General features: G+C 33.8%; 1 protein-coding gene across 5 annotated transcripts in view; it reads left to right on the top strand.

The window, feature by feature from the left end:
- Positions 1–23054, top strand: part of LOC106624016 (uncharacterized) — a 216977-nt gene that overhangs the window by 115278 nt on the left and 78645 nt on the right. Inside the window, exon 4 of one of the 5 annotated variants that reach the window (XM_070113098.1) lies at positions 6545–6781. The exons of the other annotated variants lie outside the window; for them this stretch is intronic. Within the exon in view, the coding sequence (XP_069969199.1) occupies positions 6545–6781 (237 nt within the window). The remainder of the gene's footprint in view (positions 1–6544; positions 6782–23054) is intronic. 5 annotated transcript variants of the gene reach the window in all.

The raw sequence follows: 23054 nt of genomic DNA, 5'->3' as shown, positions 1-23054 counted from the left end.
TAGAGGCGTGAATAGTTTTGGTTCGATTTAGACAGTTTTTGGTCACAAGGTGGAATACTTTAAACATATTATTCACGCAAAGTTTTACCCCGATGAAATCGTTGTTGCTTGATTTGTATACTGGAAAGTGAAAAAATCAGATGAAATTTTAAATGGTGTTATATGGGAGAGGCGTAGTTGTAATCCGGTTTCGCCTATTTTCGCACTATAACATAGAAATGTGAGAAGAATATTATGTACCGAATTTGGTAGAAATCGGTTAAGCAGATCGTAAGATATGGGGTTTCACCTAAATGAAAGCGGTGCCACGCCCATTGGCTAATTTCGAACGCGGCTCCTATAAAGTGAGCTCATACGATCTCTGTGTTAAAATTTAATGACTCAGTGCTTGATTTATCGCGCTTTTAGTATTTTTTAACAGTACCGTTATATGGGGAGTGGGCGGGGTTGTCACCCGATTTCACCCATTTTCACACCGTAAATAGAGCTGCATTTGTTCTCAGCGAATTTTGTTATTATAGCTTTAGCAGTTTAGGAGATATGCACATTAAATCTATAAGGAGCGGAACCACGCCCAATTTTTTAAAAACCGCAGATGCCTCTCCCTAATGCGATCCTGTGTGCCAAATACCAGCCTTGTATCTTATTGTGGAACTTAGTTATGACTTTTTTTTTTTTTGATTAATGGCGTTTTGTGGGCGTGGCAGTGGTCCGATTACGCCCATCTGCAAAACCAACCGTCTTAAGGTATCAAGAAACATGTGTACCAAGTTTCATAAAGATATCTCAATTTTTACTCAAGTTACAGCTTGCACAGGCGGACGGACGGGCGGACGGATGGACAGACAGTCACCCGGATTTCAACTCGTCTCTTCAAGCTAATCATTTATATATACAAGTACATTATATATACATTGTACATAACCTTATATCTAACTCGATTAGTTTTAGGTGATACAAACAACCGTTAGGTGAACAGAACTATTATACTCTGTAGCAACAGGTTACGAGAGTATAAAAATAGTAAATAAAAGTTCAGCAAAAGGGAATATATTTCAAATGGCATATCAATATTCCCTGGTTCAATATATCCCGGTTGAGCATGTTAAGACAGAGAACGTAAAAGAACGAGAAGGTGCAAATTGAATTTTGTATGATGCTCGATTGGTTGGCTGAAAATTTGAGATCAAGGAGTTCACCATTTTCTGTAATATTTTTTGTTATTTAACAGAAATGAGAATTTATAACAGCGTTCTCTGACAAATTACGTAACTCCCAACATAAAGAGAAAAATGAAATGAAATGAATGAGAAAACAAAAAATACAAATGCCACTTTACATATGCATGATTATTTTTTGCCATATAAACGATTTTTATGATGAAAAATTGATAAAATATGATTTTTTTGCACAAATGCTACATTGATAAAATGTGAAAGATTATGCAAGAAATTAAAATATCATTTCTATTTTCATAATTTTTTAATTTCAGTTGTTACAGAATTAATAATTTATGTATGTACATATGTACATCAATATGTTATATTATATAATATACTTGTAATAATATATTATCAATTATCAATAAAAACATGTGAGCGCACTGCTCTATATGTAAGTATGTATGTACAAATATGCGTATGACCGCGCAAAATAAGTAATGCATACACAAATCTACCTACATTTAAGCGTACAAATGTAAGTACGTCAGCCAATAGGCAAAGTACAAACATTGTTGTACAAAAACAACAATTGTCTCAAATAGCATTAGCACCAGAAATCAATATGGCAGCCAAATTGACAAATCCTAAATTTGTAGTAAATCACACACCAACAACATTTTCATTCATGAACGCTGGCGCACAATCAATAAGCTACTTAAGTCGTTTCATTCATAAAAGCAAACGACTTACACATCTCCCCGAGCATGCGTTTGCCCACAAGCGTCTTTTCGCGACGATGGCAAAAGCTAGAATTTATAAACTGAACAACTTTCTGATGTTCGCTCTAGAACGGAAAAGTGACAACCCTGTAAACACAGAAATCAATGACAAAAGTGGCAACAAAGCTTTTGTCGATTTAAAATATTTCACAATTCTAAAATATTTTTCCGTGGCTCGCAAAAATCTTCGTCAATATGTATGCATGTTCATATAAAAACATACATACCTACAATGATTTGTGGGCAAAGCTGTTAGAGCGGCAAGGGAAGCGATGACAATCGGCGAGCGTTCGGTTATTTTTCGGCACATCTCGGATTTTCTACCAACAACACAATGTTGTGACGCTTTGTCGTCGCGTCAGTCCTTCGACAGATTGACTCTTTGACATAAAAGCGAAGAACGTAAGCTTCGATCATTGGTTGACCGTGTCAACGGAGATTTCACATGAAGTAATGAGTGTTCATATCTACATACATATGTTGTTTGTAGACAAATTTACATATATTTTTACACATGATATAAAAATGCCGACGGCAAAACACAATTCTGTACTTATATGACTCCATAATGGTGTCAAGCACTTGAATTATTTTAAGAAATATATCAAAATATGTTTAAATTATTATTAATAACTCACAAGAAAGTAAAAATGAATTAACAAAAAATAATTTAAAAATAATAATAAATAATAGTTCAATAAAAGGGAATATGTTTCAAATAGCATATCAATATTCCCAGTTTGGCATACATATACATATATTCTCTTCAATATTCGCCGTTTGGTTATGTTAAGAGAGTGTATGTTTACAGATTCACCGCTGTTATAAAAGCGAGAAATGTTATTTGTTTCTCGTGCATGTGAGGTGAACTCCTTGATAAAATCCTACAAATTGTTCGCTATCGAACCTGCACCTTCTCGTTGTTTTAAGTTCTCTGGTTAAGAGAGCTGTATTTGTACAGATTCTCCGCTGTTATAATAGCGAAAAATGTTACTGATTGCTGCTTGTGAGGTGAATTCCCCGACTGAAATTTTACAAATGTTCGCTGTCGAACCTGCACCTTCACATGTACAATGGATGCTCTCAATATATACTCATCATATGTATATATGAAATACGTATGTACAGATTGGTTGAAAAATTGGTACGAAATATATATTTTTATTCAATATAATCGCTCTTAACTTCAATACACTTATTCCAATGATCCTCCAATAATTTTATGTTATTGTTACAGGTTTCTAAAGAGGGAGTAGTCGCTAGAAGCCAAATCTGGTGAATATGGTGGATGCTCGTGCAATTCGTACTTTAATTCGTTGAATTTTGTCATTGTTGAAACATCGTTGTAAGCAGGTGCAATGTCTTGATAAAAAATGATTTTTAGTCTGCAAACCACGTCTTTCTCACGAATTTTTTTATCTAGCTGATTCATAACCTTTTTTTGCTCCTCGTTGTGACTTCACTTGCATTGAAGCTGAACAGCCAGCATAGCCAGCTTCAGTCCACTATAAACGTTCTTGTTTCAATTTAGGATCGTGGTGGTAGATTCAAGTCTCATCCATAGTTATAAAACGACGCAAGAAATCGGTTTTATTTTACTTAAAACGCTCCAAATTATGCTGAGATATTTCTTTTCGATCCAGTTTTTGTTGAATTGTTAGTGCGGCACTAACTCTCCAAATAGCTTTTTCATATGTAATTCTTCCTGTAAAATATGAAATACTCGTTCGTCTCAGATGCCTATGGCATTAGCAATTTCAGACTTAGTCAAACTTGGGTGGATCGTCTTCAAGCTTAGTACGGCCACGTTTAAATTTACCAGCCACAAAAACTCAACGGTGCGTTTTGAGGGTGAGGACTCCTTATACACTTTTAACAATTGTTCATAAATTTCCTTTGCTTTTAAACCTATCAAAACAAAGAATCTAATCACTCCGCGATATTAATTTTTTTCCATATGAAAAAAATACTCTGACTCGTCAACTTCAAATGGCTTGTAAACAAAGAATTAATTGACAGAATGACTTGTAACCTTGCATGTGTTCTCACGACAGATGTACCAATTCTAAAAAAAAAAATGAAGCTAGTAGCGCTATTTATTGGTGACCACTACTCACTTTTCAACCAACCTGTATATTCTCGTAATTTTTTGAACACACCTCGTACTTGGTCTCCAATGTTTCCAACTGTGCCGGGTACCTTCACTACTGTTTTTAATCATAGATAAATAACAGGAAACTAATGGAAATTTATTGTTTTGCGATAACATGGTATAGAATAGCCGTTTTTTCAGTAATTGAAAAACCGCAGAGGTCAACAGTAAGAATAGTCCAGTCATTATAGTAAGTTCCCCTCGGAATTCAGATACCCAGCTGTAAGTCTGTAAATACTTGTATATTGACACCCTAAAAGTTGTCTCAAAACCTACATATGGTAGGGTGTACGCAACTATTAAATTTCAAGGTCAAAGGTCACAAAAATCGGTTTTTTGCGCTTTTTTTGTAAATATCTCATTTCCTATGGGTTTTTTGGTATTGGTATTTATTATCAATATTGTAGAATACAAAATTCTCTACAAATTTTGTTTAAAAAATTTTTTCATACGGTTAACCGTTTTCGAGATAGAGGGCTTAGAGCGCGCAGTCACAGCATCACTTCAGGTCAACCGGTGCCTCCGATCAAAAACGCGCCATATATAGTTGATGAACTATTGATAAATCAATGATTATAAATATTTGTCAATTTTTATTAACTATTATATTATATTTTATCATTTTTTCCTAACCTATCCACTTTTTATTCAGTATTAATTTATTTAACAACACTTACCTGCCCATGAAATTGCAGAATTGTTAATGAAAATATAGGAATTATATTTGAATTTAAACCTTATTAATATTAATAACTTCTTACATGATAAAAAAAAATATAATAAAAAATATCATTCAATACATTTATTTTTATTAAAAGTAAAAAAATGGAATAAAGGGTACAAAAACTACAATTTATAATTTTAATCATCTTCTTCCTCTTCATCGTCGTCTTCCGGCTGCTGGTAAATTTCAAACTGGTCTTCATTATCGTCTTCAACGACATTTTTTTCAAGTTCTTCCATGATTTCGGGGTCAAAAGTTCCATCTTCGTTAATGTCGCTCTGATATGGTAGAGCATTGAGACAAGCTTGCCCATTACATTGGCCACAAGCTAAAGAGCATTGCAAGCCCGCTTTCCTGCATCCGCATCGCGAACCACAACCACTCTTGCAGTTGCAGAAAATTGTATTTAGCAAATGTTCTGGAGCAGGTGGTAAAATTGTCATGATAGGCTCCAGAAAATCGTTTCGCATTGCCCAACCCCATACCTGGGGTTCCAAATCATGCCCTAACCAAGTTTGAACTTGATAATATACACGTTTGAAATGTTGATGAGCAGCTGCACTTGTTGGTGGAATATTTGAAAGCTGCACAGGTTTATTAAGTTTTGTAGAGTTGACGTAATGCATATAACGAAGATGATCGAGACTTTTCACAGATTTCGGAGCATTATAGACTGCCAATAAGGTTTGAGTTCCACTCTCTAATAATCTCTGGGCCGAACAATTTTCTTCCTCAAATGCTGCAGCTAGTTCATCCAAATTGGTCAGTTTCTCAAAAACTTTTAAAAATGTTTTTTTTTCCCTTTTTAAAAAGCGCAGAAGTTGTGTCACATCCACTTAATGCGTGCAGAAATAAAATATGTCTTTTGGAATGAGGATAATTATCAAAACTTTTAGTCGAGTATATCTCCGTTTTTACATTGCCTTTCCCAACTTTTTTAAAGAAAATTTCTTGTTCGTAAGACAGTGTACGCCCAATTAAAATGATGACTAAATCAATATCTTGTCCTATTATTTACAAATTTACAGATTTTAAAGAAGATGCATGATTAATATAGTTCATTAACTATATATGGCGCGTTTTTGATCGGAGGCACCGGTTGACCTGAAATGATGCTGTGACCGCGCGCTCTAAGCCCTCTATCTCGAAAACAGTTCATCGTATGAAAAAAAATTTTGGAGAGAATTTTGTATTCTACAATATTGATAATAAATACCAATAGCACAAAACCCATAGGAAATGAGATATTTACAAAAAAACGCAAAAACCGATTTTTGTGACCTTTGACCTTGAAATTTAATAGTTGCGTACACCCTACCATATGTAGGTTTTGAGACAACTTTTAGGGTGTCAATATACAAGTATTTACAGACTTACAGCTGGGTATCTGAATTCCGAGATTCTTACCTAATTTAAGCTCAAATGACTGGACTAGAACTCAATCGACGAAAATTGTATTTATCGTTGTTGTCATATACATACTCGTATATGTATGTGTATGTTTATATTTTAATAAGTTTTGTAATATATTTTTAGTTCCATAATAAAATTAAAAATTGTATGTGTGAATAACATTTTATTATTATAACTTATTTGGCCAATGATGTTGTTAAATGTGTTAAATTATTCTAAACCATTTAGATTAACCGTAGATGAAAAAACTTAATGCCGTTTTTTTCTAAATTTCATAGAAAGCAATAATAAGAAACTTTTCATCTATTTAAAGAAAAACATGGATATCACAGCGATAGAAAAGCAGTGTGCACTTAGTAATCCTGTTGAAAATTCTGCATTGTCTTCAAAGCTAGGGTCGATGTCTTCCATAATATCTAATTCAGCCCTGAAAACAGAAGGCCACGAGCATAATGAAGACAGCAGAAGTGAAGAAAATGAGGAATATCACTTTTTGTTGGAAGAAGAATCGTCATGTTCTTATGACTATTTTTCGAAGGCCGAAAATAAGGTACAGTGCTTAGTGATACCAAGATATTGGTTATTTCAAAATGAACAAAATCCAGGTAATTTGTGGCAAAGAAAAATAATTCACGAAAACGGCAAAATTTTATAAAAGGAATTATATCTTCATTTAGAGCGTCTGAAGCGAAACTACAAGATATTCCAATAATGGGGCGTATTTTGTCGTACGACCAGTAGAACTAAATTACGTTTACGTACTATTTATACAAATCGTTCTACTTAGGATCATCGATACCTACACCATGAACAAATTTAAATAACATATAAAATTGTGAACAGTTCTGAGTCCAAATAAATTTATAAAAAGCCAAAATACATTTTAACTTGTTATTTTCTTACAACATTTAAGTAATATCTATAATCTTCACTGGAATAAAACTTAGTAATATCAAATAAAAAACCACCCGCATTCAAAACCTAAGATTTCGTTACTCATATAGTTATTTAATATAGGTTTAAATAATACTGTTATATGGGAGTTTCTCGTTGTTAATACCATATTTCACAAGTTTCCAAATAACAATAATGATATTCATATTCTAAGAAGGTTGCAACCTATTAAGTTTGGGAGTTTCATTAAGGTATCTCAAGGGGAAGTTATCGTATCAGCAAACTGATGAAGAGACAGTCATATTTTGACAACTCAATTCCTCTCATCACCTGGTGACTTTGATTCATAAACTGAAACCCTATATTTATTAAAATAAATTTAAGATTTTTAGACAACTGTTAGAAGAACAGAACTTTTACACTCTGTAGAACACTAAATATTGCACCCGATATGATACAAACAAACAAACAAAACAAAACCAAATACAATCAAAACAAAGTAAATATTCTAATGTAAAGATTTTCGAACTTCCGGTTGACTTTATAAATGGCCGTGACAATGGTCCGATTCCGCTCATTCACAATACTAACTAACAACAATACCATCGTTGGGTGCTAATGAACATGTGTACAAAGTTTCATCAAGAGAACTCCATGTTAACTCAAGTTATCGCTTGCAGGGACGGACGAACAGACAAACAGTCACTTGGAATTTAATTCGTCCCGTCATGCCGGTCATATGTATAATATATACGAAGTTATGTATATCTATCTCGATTAGTTTTTGGTGATAAAAACAACCGTTAGTTGATCAAAACTATTATACTCTGTAGCAACATGTTGCAAGAATATAAAAATAGACCCGTTTAAGCTTTGGTTCCTAGCTTTACAAGAATACATCGTGAGAAAATGTCCCCTTGACTTTACATACTATTACAGCATGAGTGGTTTTTATTAGGTAGTATTTGGTTTATAAAGAACTTACGACTTGTACGAGTGTTAAACAACATACATATTATTATATGTTAATGAAAGGTCAAGTAAAGGGAAATACATTAGTGGTATGCGTTTAATGTCGCAAATTTATTGTAATGTCATTTATTGTAAAGTTCGCAAAATGCTAATATCGCAAAACAGCTAATCATTTTTACATGCAACCTGTTTTGTGATAAAATTGCAATTATTCGAGACTATTGTCAGTGGCATCCATGGCAAGTTGTCGCAAATCTTTATCAGCTGTTTATTGTTTTATTCACTGTAAAATGGAAAATGTAAGTACATTAAAATATAATATTTTGTAATTTGATTATTAAATGTAAGTACATTAAAATATAATATTGTATTATTAGATTAATAAAATAATTAATCTTAATTGATTTAACATTTAATAGTAATTTTAGATACTGACTGGCTATATGAGCTACGCCTACTCCTTCCATACACGCCACTGAGCGAAATACACCACAATCCACAAGAAGACTCCACCCACTAACACACACAAACGCACACCACGCAGACATCACACCACGCAGACATCACACCACTCAGACCACCCACACATACACATCACATCACACCACAACTCTACACAACCCAACTTTCAAAAGGGACTAACACAGGACCAGAGGACTCCTTTTTTCGTTCGCAACTTTTCTCCCGAGTATCCAGATATTCATTGGGATTTTGTGATCTATACTTTTTATACTCTCGCAACCAGTTGATACAGAGTAGAATAGTTTTGTTCACCTAACGGTTGTTTGTATCAACCGTCCGACATCCGGGTGACTGTCTGTCCGTCCGTGCAAGCTGTAACTTGAGTAAAAATTGAGATATCTTTATGAAACTTGGTGGACATGTTTCTTGGTACCGTGAGACGGTTGGTATTGCAGATGGGCGTAATCGGACCACTGCCACGCCCACAAAACGCCATTAATCAAAAACAAATGAATTGTCATAACTAAGCTCCGCAATAAGATACAAGACTGTTATTTGGTACACAGGTCACATTAGGGAGGGGCATCTGCAGTTAATTTTTTTTTTTTAAGTGGGCGTGGTCCCGCCTCTAATAGGTTTAATGTGTATATCTCCTAAACCGCTAATGCTATAATAACAAAATTCACTGGAAGCAAATGTTTTTAGCACGGGTGGCAACTCCGCCCACTCCCCATATAACGGTACTGTTAAAAACTACTAAAAGCGCGATAAATCAAGCACGAAACACGCCAGAGACATTAAATTTTTTCTCTGGGATGGTATGAGATGACTTTATAGGAACCGCGTTCAAAATTAGATAGTGGGCGTGGCACAGCCCACTTTTAGGTGAAAACCCATATCTTGAGATCTGCTTAACCAATTCGGTACATAAAGTTTTCATATTTCTATGTTATAGTGCGAAAATGGGCGAAATCGGACTAAAACCACGTCTATTTCCCATATAACACCATTTTCAATTCCATCTGATTCTTTCACTTTCCACTATGCATATCCAGCAACAATGATTATTTTGGGGTAAAACTTTGCGTGAATAATACGTTTAAAGTATGCCACCTTGTGACCAAAAATTGTCTAAATCGAACCAAAACTGTTCAAGGCCCTAAGTACTAAATATGTGGACCCCAGTGCCTATAGTTGACCTTCTACCGAAAATATCAGCCAATCCACAAAGAAATCTCAAACGAGTATACCATTTGACTTTGCGAGAGTATAAAATGTTCGGTTACATCCGAACTTATCCCTTCCTTACTTGTTTTACATTTGTTTTAATAAACATAGCGGATACCACCGGATAACCTACATTAGATTTCGAATCTATTTTCATTTATTGTGCTTGCACCAAACGCATTTAAAACGGTGAGAGCAAACGAGTGTAATATTCAGAGATCTTGACCTATCTTTTATCAGCCCATTACCCAGTCCGTCTGCTATATTTCTTGTATTATCCAGTCCACTTTTGAGAGTGTAGTCAGTCCGTCCGTTACTTTTTATCAGACATTTGTTCACCAACAAGTTCACCAAAGAGAAGATTAAAGAGACCTCACTACAGCTCGAGTTCGTTTGCTTTATTATTTGAAATTGAAAGGAAAAAAATTTATTTAGAAACACAATAATAATTTCAAATTACAAAAACTAAGGCTGGACAAATAAGAACGAATCGAAATGGAAAAATTGCGATTAAAACCTGCATGCATTAACGATTAAAAGTTTTAAATAGCTCATAAGGAGATGAAATGTGTTATAATTTTATCTTCTTTGTACAATCAGAGTTTCATAAATTTGAAAATGTTTTTCTCTCTTCATATTTTTGAATCGTTTTTTAGTTTTACTAAAGGTGACTGATTTTTTATTTTGTTAGTATCCTTAAGTTTTTTTCAATTGAAATAATTTTCTTTACATTTTTATAAACATATTTTTTATTATATAAGAATTGCTGTATATAAAGAATGTGCATATGTATGTTTACGTAATGAAAATTAATTTAATTTAATTAATAAATAAGCAACTAAATATCCTATACAGTTTGATATATTGAATATGTTGTATATTGTTTGAATTGTTTAACAGTTCATTGATTGTTCGTCATCTTATCTCCCTTTCACTGGTACGAGAACCTAATAACACGTCAATTTCGTGATCCGATTCCTCAAATTGGTAATCGAAATGATCACCTGGCTGCAGTATAAGGTTGTGAAACATGGCACAACGGTGAATCCATTTGTTTACTTTTCTCCTTCGGTTTTCATTTTTGATTTGGAGCCGTAAACCTTTTAGACTCCCAAATCTTTATTTCAGCATTCCGAAACAGTGTTCAATTTAATTCTATAGCGACTGAATATTTTGTAAAAAAAAACCCTTGGCTTTGTGTTAATTCTCTAGAATTATCTCCTGCAAAATTCAAAATTTCCAGGACTTTTTAAACAACGCGACCTCTAGTGGCGCCATCTGTCTGAAATTGTTATCCCTCAATTGTGTATTCTTCAGTGTTGTTGTATAAAATTTATATAACAGCTGACTTATATAACAGCTGAGATATCGCGATACATGTGACATTACATTTGTAGTGTCGGTCGGAAAATGAGCATCGAACAAAGAGCCAACATTAAGTTTTGTTTTAAACTTGGTAAAACTTTTACCAAAACTCATCAAATGATGAAACAAGTTTATGGCGATGATTGTCAATCTCGTAGCCGTATTTACGAGTGGTTTAAACGTTTTCAAGAGGGACGGGAGGACTTGGAAGACGACGAACGTTCGGGCCGGCCAAAAGATGTTGTGAACGAAAAAAACACGGAAATTGTGCGTGAGTTCATTAAAAAAGAGCCGAAATCATCGCTTAAATATATGGAATCGGAATTATCAATATCCGCAGCGTCGATTTATCGTATTTTGACAGAAAATTTGGGCCTCAGAATGGTTTGTGCTCGATTTGTCCCGCACACTTTGAAACAACACGAAAAATACCTGAGAATCAGACAGATTTTTTGACCAAAAATCGCATTCATATCATCAACCATTCACCTTATTCGCCTGATATGGCACCCTGCGATTTTTATTTGTTCGGAAAACTACATTTGGCCATCAAAGGAAACCGCTATGCTGACGTTGATGCCATCCAAAAGGCGACGACCGCCATCCTCAACGCTATACCAACAAGTGACCTAAAAAAGTCATTCGATAACCTTCTTGAACGTTCAAAACGTTGTATTCAGGCGGAAGGAGACTATTTTGAAGGCGACCAATAAATTTTTCAAAAAAAAACAAATAATATTCGTTTTTTAATAAAAGTCCTGAAACTTTTGAATTGCACCTTGTATTCTAAAATGAAGAAACATTATGCGGAAAAATGACAAACTCTTACCTGAATGACATCACCATCACTGATTTCAAATAAGCCCGCAATCTTTGACAGAGTAGGCCCTTCACCGCTTGAACCCAATCGATACAATACAATTGCGAGTTGGGTTTCAACTGGAAAATATTTGCATGATCGAGCATGGTTGAAAAGATCATCATCCTTTATTAAATTCAATATAGTTTCAAAAGTTTTCCAAGTCACACATGTGATCTTCTGGAATCTGTTTTCATCCAGCTCCCATAACACTTCTTTTAAAAATAATTTATATTTGGGTACACTATTTTGAAGAAATGGTACAGTGTATTTACTTTTTTCAGTACCATCAAAAGTTCTCAAAACATTTGTTCGATATTGGCAATAAAAAAGTTGCTCAACATGAAAATACTGCATACATGAAGTTACCTATTGATTTCTTTACAACCATCAATCCGCAAAATTCTCTCATCGACAATATATTCTCCAGTGTACACTTTTGGCAGCCAATGAGGACGTCAATGAATTTAGTTCAATGATATAATAGTTGTTGGCAGTGGACTTGGTGTCATACAAATCTATCGCTGGCAAGGAAACTGTAAATTATCCAATTGACTTTTTGAATTCATTGGATTTATTGAACATGGTTTTTTTTTTGTTTTTTGCGGGCGAGGGAGTGGAAAATGCCTTCGGCATCATCAGTTCTGTCGTCACAGCCCCGGTATTTTCCACTTGCAGGTCACTAAAACTCCAGGAGTACAATTATGAAATTGAGTTTGTAAAGGGTAAAGATAACGTAATAGCGGACTTCCTAAGTCGAATTAAAAATTCGCCTAAAATAACAGATTAGAACGACGATGAATCAAATTTTGAAATGTCGGATACAGTACATTCTGCAGAAGAATAAACATAAAGTTCAAATCATGTTAACGTACAGCCCAAAATTTGAAATGCAGAGACTCCATGGGTGAAAGATGATAGAGATCAACCCAATGGAGGAAGAGTACATAATAAAAGAGGTGTTAAGTCGGCACATTGAAGGAAAAGGATGTGTCGGCATATTCTCAGAAGTCACTGAATCTGATTATCATAAAATTCAGATATTATTGATTTAAATTAGTCAAATGTACAAAAAGAGCAACAGAAATAGAAAAAGAAGAAGATTTACATAAGCAAATCGCACTTTACCATAGTAATGAGTCAATGCATAGCGGAATACTTAAGGACAAAATATACTATCCCAAATTCAAAGAGCACATACAGTTAATAATAAATAACTGTGAAAAGTGCCGAAGAGTTAAGTATGATAGGAAACCAATAAGACCAAAGTTTAAACTAACAGAAACACCAACAGATAAAAACGAAATAATACATGTAGATATTTTTCATTTCAAAAAGCAGTATTTTGTCATAGTTATTGACAAACTGACAAAATTCGCGGCAGCATACAATATAACTGATAGAAATTGGAGGGCAAAGAAGGCTATTATAATTGAACATTTCGCGAAATTTGGAAAACCAAAACAAATAATAATGAATTCAGGGCCGAACAGTTGATACAGTTCTTAAATGCAAAAGGAGTAGAGGTACACCTAACAAAACCAAATTCAATACAGGCAATGCAGACATTGAGAGGCTGCACTCAACCCTGTTAGAGAAACTAACAGAAATTGATGATCAAGCCTTTCAACATTATGACCGATATCACTCAACCATTAAATGTACTAACGCAAAAAATAGTATAGATCCAACCATTTAAAAAAAACAATAGACCAAGTGAAACAACACATAATACAAGAAAGAAATAGGTACTGAGAGGATTACGAAGAACTGAGATCGTCAGGGCCAATAAAAAACTAAAAACGAGTACGACACAAGGACGAACCGTATTTCCGAATTACCCCCTTAGTCCAGTCATTTAAGCTTAAATTAGGTAAGAATCTCGGAATTCAGATACCCAGCTGTAAGTCTGTAAATACTTGTATATTGACACCCTAAAAGTTGTCTCAAAACCTACATATGGTAGGGTGTACGCAACTATTAAATTTCAAGGTCAAAGGTCACAAAAATCGGGTTTTTGCTCTTTTTTTGTAAATAGCTCATTTCCTATGGGTTTTTTGCTTTTGGTATTTATTATCAATATTGTAGAATACAAAATTCTCTACAAATTTTGTTTAAAAATTTTTTTCATACGGTGAACCGTTTTCGAGATAGAGGGCTTAGAGCGCACGGTCACAGCATCACTTCAGGTCAACCGGTGCCTCCGATCAAAAACGCGCCATATATAGTTGATGAACTATCGATAAATCAATGATTATAAATATTTGTCAATTTTTATTAACTATTATATTTTATCATTTTTTCCTAACCTATCCACTTTTTATTCAGTATTAATTTATTTAACAACACTTACCTGCCCATGAAATTGCAGAATTGTTAATGAAAATATAGGAATTATATTTGAATTTAAACCTTATTAATATTAATAACTTCTTACATGATAAGAAAAATTTATTAAAAACAGCGTTCCTCCAAGTAGCACCGATAATTGAAGATGCGGGATACACCATGATTCAACTCAACGAAGTAGAAATCGTCAATGAAGTTAATACAATACTGCATATTATACATCCTAAAAAGCTAATAAGTTTGGTAGAAGAAATGGAGGAAAATATAAGACAGGCAGATATAAGTAACGAGGCACTTCTTTTGAATGAAATTAAAATAATCAAAGCAAAAATAGATCAATTACACAATAAATCAAGAAGATGAATTAATTGTATTAATATATAAAGAACACTATGAGTATAAGGAAAATACTGTATTTAAAAAATTAAAATTGAGCAAGTTTTGTATCTTTTCTGATGATTGTAAATTTATGTATAATTATAGAACACTAATTCAAGAAATAAGTCATGACACCTTAATAATAAAAAATGCACATAATGAAAGTCTCATTCAGACTTGTGATGAAAGGAACTTCATATTGCAAAATAATTATATAATAAATTTCGCAAATTGTAAAATAAAGATTAATCAAGAAAGTTTTAGTAACAGCAAAACCAAATTTATTGAGAAATTTGTACATCCTGTGAGGATGTTGAATCAAACTTATGAGACAAAAATAAACTTTGATAATATAGTACTAAATAATTTTAAAAACATCAAAGAAATAGAAGAGATAAAATATCATAAAAATATAACTTATGGCGTTAGGGCCACCGTAATTATAATTACATTAATAAGTATAACTCTTGTTATTGTCATCTTAAGAAAATAAAACAAGAATGTAAGTGTTAAAATTATAAATAAAAAAAAGTCAGGAGACTTCTCAGAGTGGCTCTGGGGGAGTTATGTATAACGACGGCATGCACTGCACCACATCGCATGATCCGCCAAAACGTGACTCAAACAGCAGACTCAGCATATTTTGAGCTTGCTGGAATGTGCGGTACAGCCGGGCATAGTAGCAAGCTCGAGTTGCCGATCTGATGCGAGAGGCAGTCCGATTTGCTAAAGAGAAGAAACCAGTTGTGTTGTTAGTTCAGTGTTTGTTCCTGAAGATCCACAGTTACTATTCAGCAAATACATAATTCGCGCTTCGCTCAACCCATGGTCAACATAATCGACCTACTGAGCATACTATTCGCAACACCATCACCCATCTTGAAACTCAGCAATCATTACTGGATAATATTCGACCGAATAGATCACGTCCAGCACGCAGGGAAGAAAATATAGCGACCGCAGCTGTGTCTCTACACGATGGGTATGTAAACAAGCAAAAATGTATTCTGGCACAATGGGTATGTAAACAAGCAAAAACTGCCGCATTTGAAACGAAGAGAAACCTTAAGAGATTCAAGAGCTGTCATCCAGAAAAAACAACGGTTTAGTGTGGTTTGTGGGCCGGTGTAACCATCGGTCCATATTTCTTCAAAAATGATGCCGGTGTGATCGTAATCGTCAATGGCGACCGTTATCGCGCCATGATAACCGGCTATTTAATGCCTGAAGTTAAAATCTGGTTTTCCAAACATCGTATCAATCAATGGATTTATTGAGAGAACTTTTCGGTGAGCACATAATTTCACGTTTTTGGCCGGTCGATTGGCCACCAAGATCCTGCGATATTATACCGTTAGACTTTTTTCTGTGGGAATATGTAATTTTTTTTTTAAAGTACTTGTATAATAATAGGAAAGAAACTTTCAAATGAATCACCCTATAAAAGGAAGCAAGTAAAGACAGCTAGCATTAAGTTAGGATCTCTTGGACTGAGGTAATCCTCCCTGTGAGTCACCACTAAGAAGGAGCACTCTATGGTACTTAGAAAGTTCACCGTTTTTAACGCAGGGATAAGCATCTACATGGATAGGTCCAAACTAGATACTGATCTTCCGTCTACCAGACCACTGCAGTGTTTTACAAGCGGAGATGACAGCAATCAAAGAAAGTATTCTTGTTCTGACGAGGAGGTACTCACAACAAAGACTGTATTTATACATAGCTAAGCGGCTTTAAAATCACTAATATCTCTTAGGGTTTCGTCTCTTAGTGGATCTAATATTATATTTCACGATAAACCTGCAATGGTTTCCAGGACAAGAGGAAATGTATATGCCTCTGGCTACTTGCAAATATTTAGTCGACAAACAAGTTATAAATATAACTGAGTCTCGGTGGAATAAATCCCTGACTTGCCCTACAAGCAGGCAAACGTGACATGAATATGCATTGACGATTTCGTCGAATAATGAGTGTTAAATTATTTCGCAACAATTTTTAATACAAGATGGCTCACAAATCGAGCTACAAAAACAAACCGTAATAACGTATTTTTTATTCAATGCATTACAATTTTTTTTTTTGTTATACAGAAAATTTTATTTTATTTTACATAATTAATTATTTTTAAAAATTATGCCTTTACCTCCATGCTCAGCCACGCATATGCGACACCCAATAAGAAAATTATTCATTGCAGCCTGAAGGAATGAAGTCGTGATTGCCTCAATTATAGATTTGATATACTGCTTGAATTCAGAAATATGACGATGGGTTTTTTTTGGACACTTTATGCTTGACATAACCCCATAAAAAAGTTTAGTGCAGTCAAGTCAGATGACCTTGGGGACCAGCGGAAAGTGGAGTTTTTTGATATTAATTTGTTTTCAAATTTTTGTTGGAGCTCCGCAAGAACCGGTCTGGGTTTGTGTGCAGTTGCTCCATCTTGCTGAAACTTAATGCTATTGAAAGCTATATGTCTTCGGCGCAGTCCTGGGTAAAAAACTCATTCAACATCTTTAAATAACGGTGGCCATTGACAGTTACTGTTACACCGTTTTCTTCAAAGAAGTATGGCCCGACAATACACCTTGATGAAACTGCACATCACACGGTGACTCGTTCTGGGAGATCCATATACGGCAATTTTGCTTGTTTAGATTTCCGTTTAGATTAAAATGGGTCTCATCAGACCAAAACCGGCAATTTATGAAGTTATTGTTTTTTTCGGCCATTTCAATCATTTTTTGGTAAAATTCCAGGCGAATAGGCAAATCTAGAAGGTTTAACCGGCTTGTTATTTGAACTTTTTATGGAAACAGGTTTAAGTCATCATGAATTATCCGTTGTAATGACCATCTGCTAACTCCAAGTTGCGCTGATAAGTAGCTCTTGGATGTGCCTGTATTGATGATGCAACAGCCGCAGTTGTTTCTTGAACACGAACATATGGATCTCGATGGTACGGTCTTCTTGTGATACTTTCGAATTCGGCTAACATGTTTACCAACCTCATATTGATCCATCCACTCGGAGGAGTGCAGCCAAAATCCCGTCTGAATACCCTTTGGACGCAAATGACGGACTGCAAAGCATGGTATCGCTGCACTATCCAAACCATAAATAATAATCTGCCAAATAAAAAAAAAGTAAGTCGATTACTTACACAGAAAAAAGTTATAACGGTTTGTTTTTGTAGCCACCCTGTACAAGTAGGGGCCGGACCATAGGAAGAGGGGAGAATAAATATAATAATATACAAGTATAAATTTGTTAGATATGTATCTTAATCCTTTCCATCTTTTATTGATAATAAAATGGTGCTTAAAATACTTCTGCAAGCCTCCGAAAACTTAATTATTTTACTCTTACTTGTTGACTTTATCCAGTATATATCGACCTGTATCTAAAGGAATTATGGGGAGAATAATTTCTTAAATACCAGTAGTTTAATTCCGAAAATGTATGAAATCTAAATTAAATTTGTGACAGAAGTCCTAAAATCACAAATAAAGAAATGGAAAACAATCACGTTTATTGACATTTCAAACCGGAATGTTTAAATCGTAAGTAGATGTGAAATAATTTGGAGGATCGTCGTCAAATTACCAGTTTTTTGCGTGAAAAATGTCCAAGAGCCGTTTTCACAGTCAGTAGTTAGAATTTTTTTGTGATAACTAATTGGATTTTATTTCACCGAGCACTTTTTATCGTAGCAAATAGCTTTTCGAATGTCAAACTATTTATTAGCAAGATTATGAAAACATTGTATACGCTTTGGTACTTTGGATTGCACGCACGTAAAAATTCAATAGCTAATATTAAATAAAAACTTTCATATTTCATCAAACATCAATAACAAATGTTTTTTGCTGCACAGAGTTTTAGGAAGAAAATTTATTTTTATGACCTAGTACTGTGAAACATAATTCAGCTCTGGGTTATATTAACTAATGATAAATAAATTGTTAACCATTCACTGTGGAAGTGGCCATAATTGCTTCAAGTTCATTAAATTTAAATGATTTGAGTTTAAAAAAATTGCTTTTAAATATTCGTTTAATCATATAAACATTCGTTTAATCATATTAATTAGATAGATATAGAGTTATAAATAAATGATCAGGATAACGAGAAGAGTCGAATTTTGTCAGTACATCTGTACATCGGAGTCTCTAAACGAAAACTTATAAAGTACCCTAACTAAGCTCCACAATAAGATACAAAACTGTAGTTTATTACATCGAATTGCATTGGCGATGGGCATCTGTGATTTGAAAAATTTTGAAAAAATGGGTCCACGCCTCCAAATTGTTTGAATGAACATATCCCCAAACTACTAAAGCTAAGTCAACCAAATTTTTTCAGAGGAAATGCTTTTGTTATCCCCTTTGACAAAGTGGAAATAGCGGAAATAGGATTATCATCCCTTAAAACGGTTGTATTAAAAACTTCTAAAAGTTGGATAAGTTGGACGAAGTTCGTGGCACCGCTCACCTTTTGATAAAGTCACATATCTCTAAACCTACTCTATCAATTCTACCCAAATCAAGTACATTTTCTCGACATTATCATCTTACAGAATGAAAATGAGCGAAATCGAAATACGTGTAATTTTTCCGCATAATTGAACTTGGTTATTTCACGTAGATTGAACAATATATTGTACAAAAAAATTACAGACTTCTTCAATTAATATTTTAAAAATGTTAGCGAGAATCTCTTAATATTTGAGTGCAAGTGCTGCACATAAACAATAACATGAACTCAGGGCCCGATCTAGCTATTAAACCGCTCCGGGCAAAGATAATTTTCATCATACACAAAGCTATATAAGTAGTACATTTACGAAAGTTTATGAATGTTTATAAGGAATTTCACAGAAATTGATACATTTTTTTATCGGCATAGTTATGTACCTTTTAGTTTATCATCATCATCATCATCAACCTATTGCGACTCACTGCTGCGTATGGGCCTCTTTTCCCTTGTGCTATTTTCCCCTGTTTCGGGCTAATGTTGCCTATGTATTACTAATGTTGCCCTTTAACTAAAGAAACAATAAACATTTTTCATCAAAATCGTTCAGAAGTTAAAAATATTAAGACCAAGCTGCTTAATTGTTTATTATAGTCCATCGGTTCATATAATTTAAGTTAAGGTTCATACGGTACGTATAAAAAAGGCACAACAAAAGATTTGTTTAAAAATTTAATACTGATCTAAAAACAATTATGTTATTCCAAAACAAATCAGTTATTTTTTAAAATAATGAAACAAAAGATTAACGGGTTTCAGAGAATATTTAATCCTACCTTGTAATTATAGTAATTTTCTTCGCACTTTTTGTTCTTCAAAATCTTTAATAACATCTTATAAATTTATACTGTCGCAAACCTTGTGTTCGATTGAAATCATAGCCAATCCAGATAATCTATTCTGTGTCATGATGAATCGCAGATAATTTTTTAGTATTTTTAATTTAGAAAAGCTTCTTTCACCACTTGCAACTGTTACTGGTAAAGTTAAAAGGATCCTGAGCGCAATACTGATATTTTGACTAAATTTTAAATATTTTACAAATTTTAAAACATCTTGAGGAGATAAATTACTATTTAAAAACATACAAAGGACTGACAACTTCTCACAAAGTTCTAATGCATTTATATCGCTTGAGTTCTTATGAGTTAAAATAGCCTCGAGATTCTTACAATGTTCTAACAATTCACCTTTTGGCAGTTCTCTTAATATATGTTATAGAAAAAAGCAAAATGTTTACTGTGCTCAGAAATCTGGCAAAATCTTAATTCTAAAGAGTTTATGGCTGTATGCATTTTTTACTTAATTGATAAAAATCGCGTTTCTAAATGTTTAATATTTTTTGTCTACCTATATTATTTTATTAAATATGATGTCACAAAGCTTTTGACCCCCCCTACCCCTTGTCACACAATGTCACATTCAAATCATACCCTGGCCCCCCTTTAAGGTGTGACGTAATTTATGGATAGCCCCTAAAGTGTATGGGAGTTAGAAGAATTATTCATCCGATTTAACCCATACATACAGGCACCCCTGTTCAGGGTACAATAAAGTATTTATAATTTTCAGTAAAATGCCGAATGGAAAATTCATCATTTTTTCGTATGTATGAATCATTTAAAAAATAAACCCTCAAGTACAATTCCTTGAATTCTTATACACGCAATAATGTTTTCGCCTTTATTAGTAAATAGCATTTTCACTGTATTGAATAGTCCATTATAATAGCATTTATAGTAATGTATACCAAAGCCACAGCAACTCATCGTCGGATCTTACTAAGTAGTATAGATACACATACATACATACATATGTATGTAGATATTCATTGCTGCTTGATTTGTGTGCCCTTCTGTAGTATTTTGACAATGGAATTTAATGACTCTGACGTATTTATTGTGAGACTTATCTCAATATGTAATCTATGTATGTAGGTATACATAATATGGAGAGTGGGTGAAGTTACCATCCGATTTCACCCATTTGTATACTGTCAGAAGAGATTCCGAGAAGATTTGTCTTGAAATCATGATATAGCTGCTTATAGAGTAATATGTAGTACTTTAAACCTTTTAGAGGGCGAGACACGCTCCATTTTTTCAAAAATTTTAAGCCACAGATGCCACTGGCTGTCCAAACAAATTACTAGTCATGCTGTTTTCTGTAACAGATGGTTAACCAGTGTAAACAATGAAAGAGAGCGAGTGAGACAATCACACCGATGTGTAGTAGAAGAGAATTAGTTACAGTTTTTCCGGGGCTAGCACAACCGTAACCAATCTGGTAACACTTGCGCTCATTAGTTGGAACCCATAAGTAATGCGTTAGCTATATCTTGCTCGTCTTGTAGGATATATATACCTGTTCCATGTGCTTCATGCTTGTTTCAAATGCCTTGGTTGTCATGAAAAATATATCAAACTGAAATATAGGTATGCACATATTTAAATGAGTAAAATATATCAATGTGAATCATAATCATTATACATTGAAATTTTTGTATTGTATTACATACAACATATTTACATATGTATGTATATCGCAAAAAAGGAAACATTTCATATAGTACATAGATATATTTTAAACAACATATTATACTTGAAAGATGGCAATGAAACGAGGACGTGGTGAAGGAGATGTTAAGAAGAAAATAGCGCGTTTAAGATTTAAAAATCTTGTACGAAGTGTAACTTTAAATAGGATTTGGTTAATGGACTCCGGTGAGCAAAAGCTCTCACTGAATGTGAAAAAAAATATTAACATGCTGATTCGACCGCAGCGGAAGGTCGGTATCCTAACAATGGCAGTAAGTATTTTTTATAGACTGCATAATAGAAGAATATATCAGATAGACTTAGAAAGGTCAGTATCGTAATGCATTGTTGAATAGTTAGACATAATAATCACAGGCATGTGTACACATTGCATAACAGTCGTTTGTTAATGAAAGTCATCGTAACATAAAAAAAATGTCAAGAAAGGGCTGATAAGTGCTCTTAGTTTTATGTAAATTCACAGCTTATCTAATATAGACCAGTATTTATATTGAGACTGTAATTGATTAAAAACTAGGAAAAATATTTAAATGAACATTTGAAAGATTTTACGTGTGTATCATGATATGATTTTCACACTATTGCAACATGTTACTATAGAGTAATACTTGTAGTTTCGTTAACCTAACAGTTGTCTGTATAACCTAAAACTAATAAAGTAAGATATATGGTTATGTATATATAAATGATCAGGATGACCAGACAAGGTGAAATCCGGGTGACTGTCCACCAAAACCGCATAAAGTGCCATAACTAAGTACTAAATACCGATACAAAACCGTAATTTAGTACAAGGTATCGCAGTACCGACATACCTGTAGACTAAATTTTTTTTAAAGTAGGCATTGACCCGCCATAAGCAGTTTAATATACTTATTTTCCAAACCGCTGAAGCTGGGTTATAGACTGGTGCAGAATCCTTTGAAAATGATAATGCTGCTGCTACGAAATAATAAGTAGATGAAATTTGCCCGGTTACTTTGTTAGATGCATTAATGAAATGAAAAGAACATCTTGATCCTGATAATACAGCTCACTTGTGTTAAAAATAAATGAAATTGGGTAAAAGCTCAGGTAACATCATATAAAAATTTTCAAACTGCCGGTTGACTTTATACCATATATGTACATACAAGTACATATGTTATATGTATGTACATCGTTCAATCAGAAAATCCTATACCTCAGGAATAACTCGATGGGCCAAGTCTTTTGATTTT

Source organism: Bactrocera oleae, chromosome 2, assembly GCF_042242935.1.
Source record: "Bactrocera oleae isolate idBacOlea1 chromosome 2, idBacOlea1, whole genome shotgun sequence".
Classification (NCBI taxonomy): Eukaryota; Metazoa; Arthropoda; class Insecta; order Diptera; family Tephritidae; genus Bactrocera; species Bactrocera oleae.
Note: the sequence above shows the minus strand (reverse complement) of the source record. Positions and strands in the feature narration are given on the sequence as shown.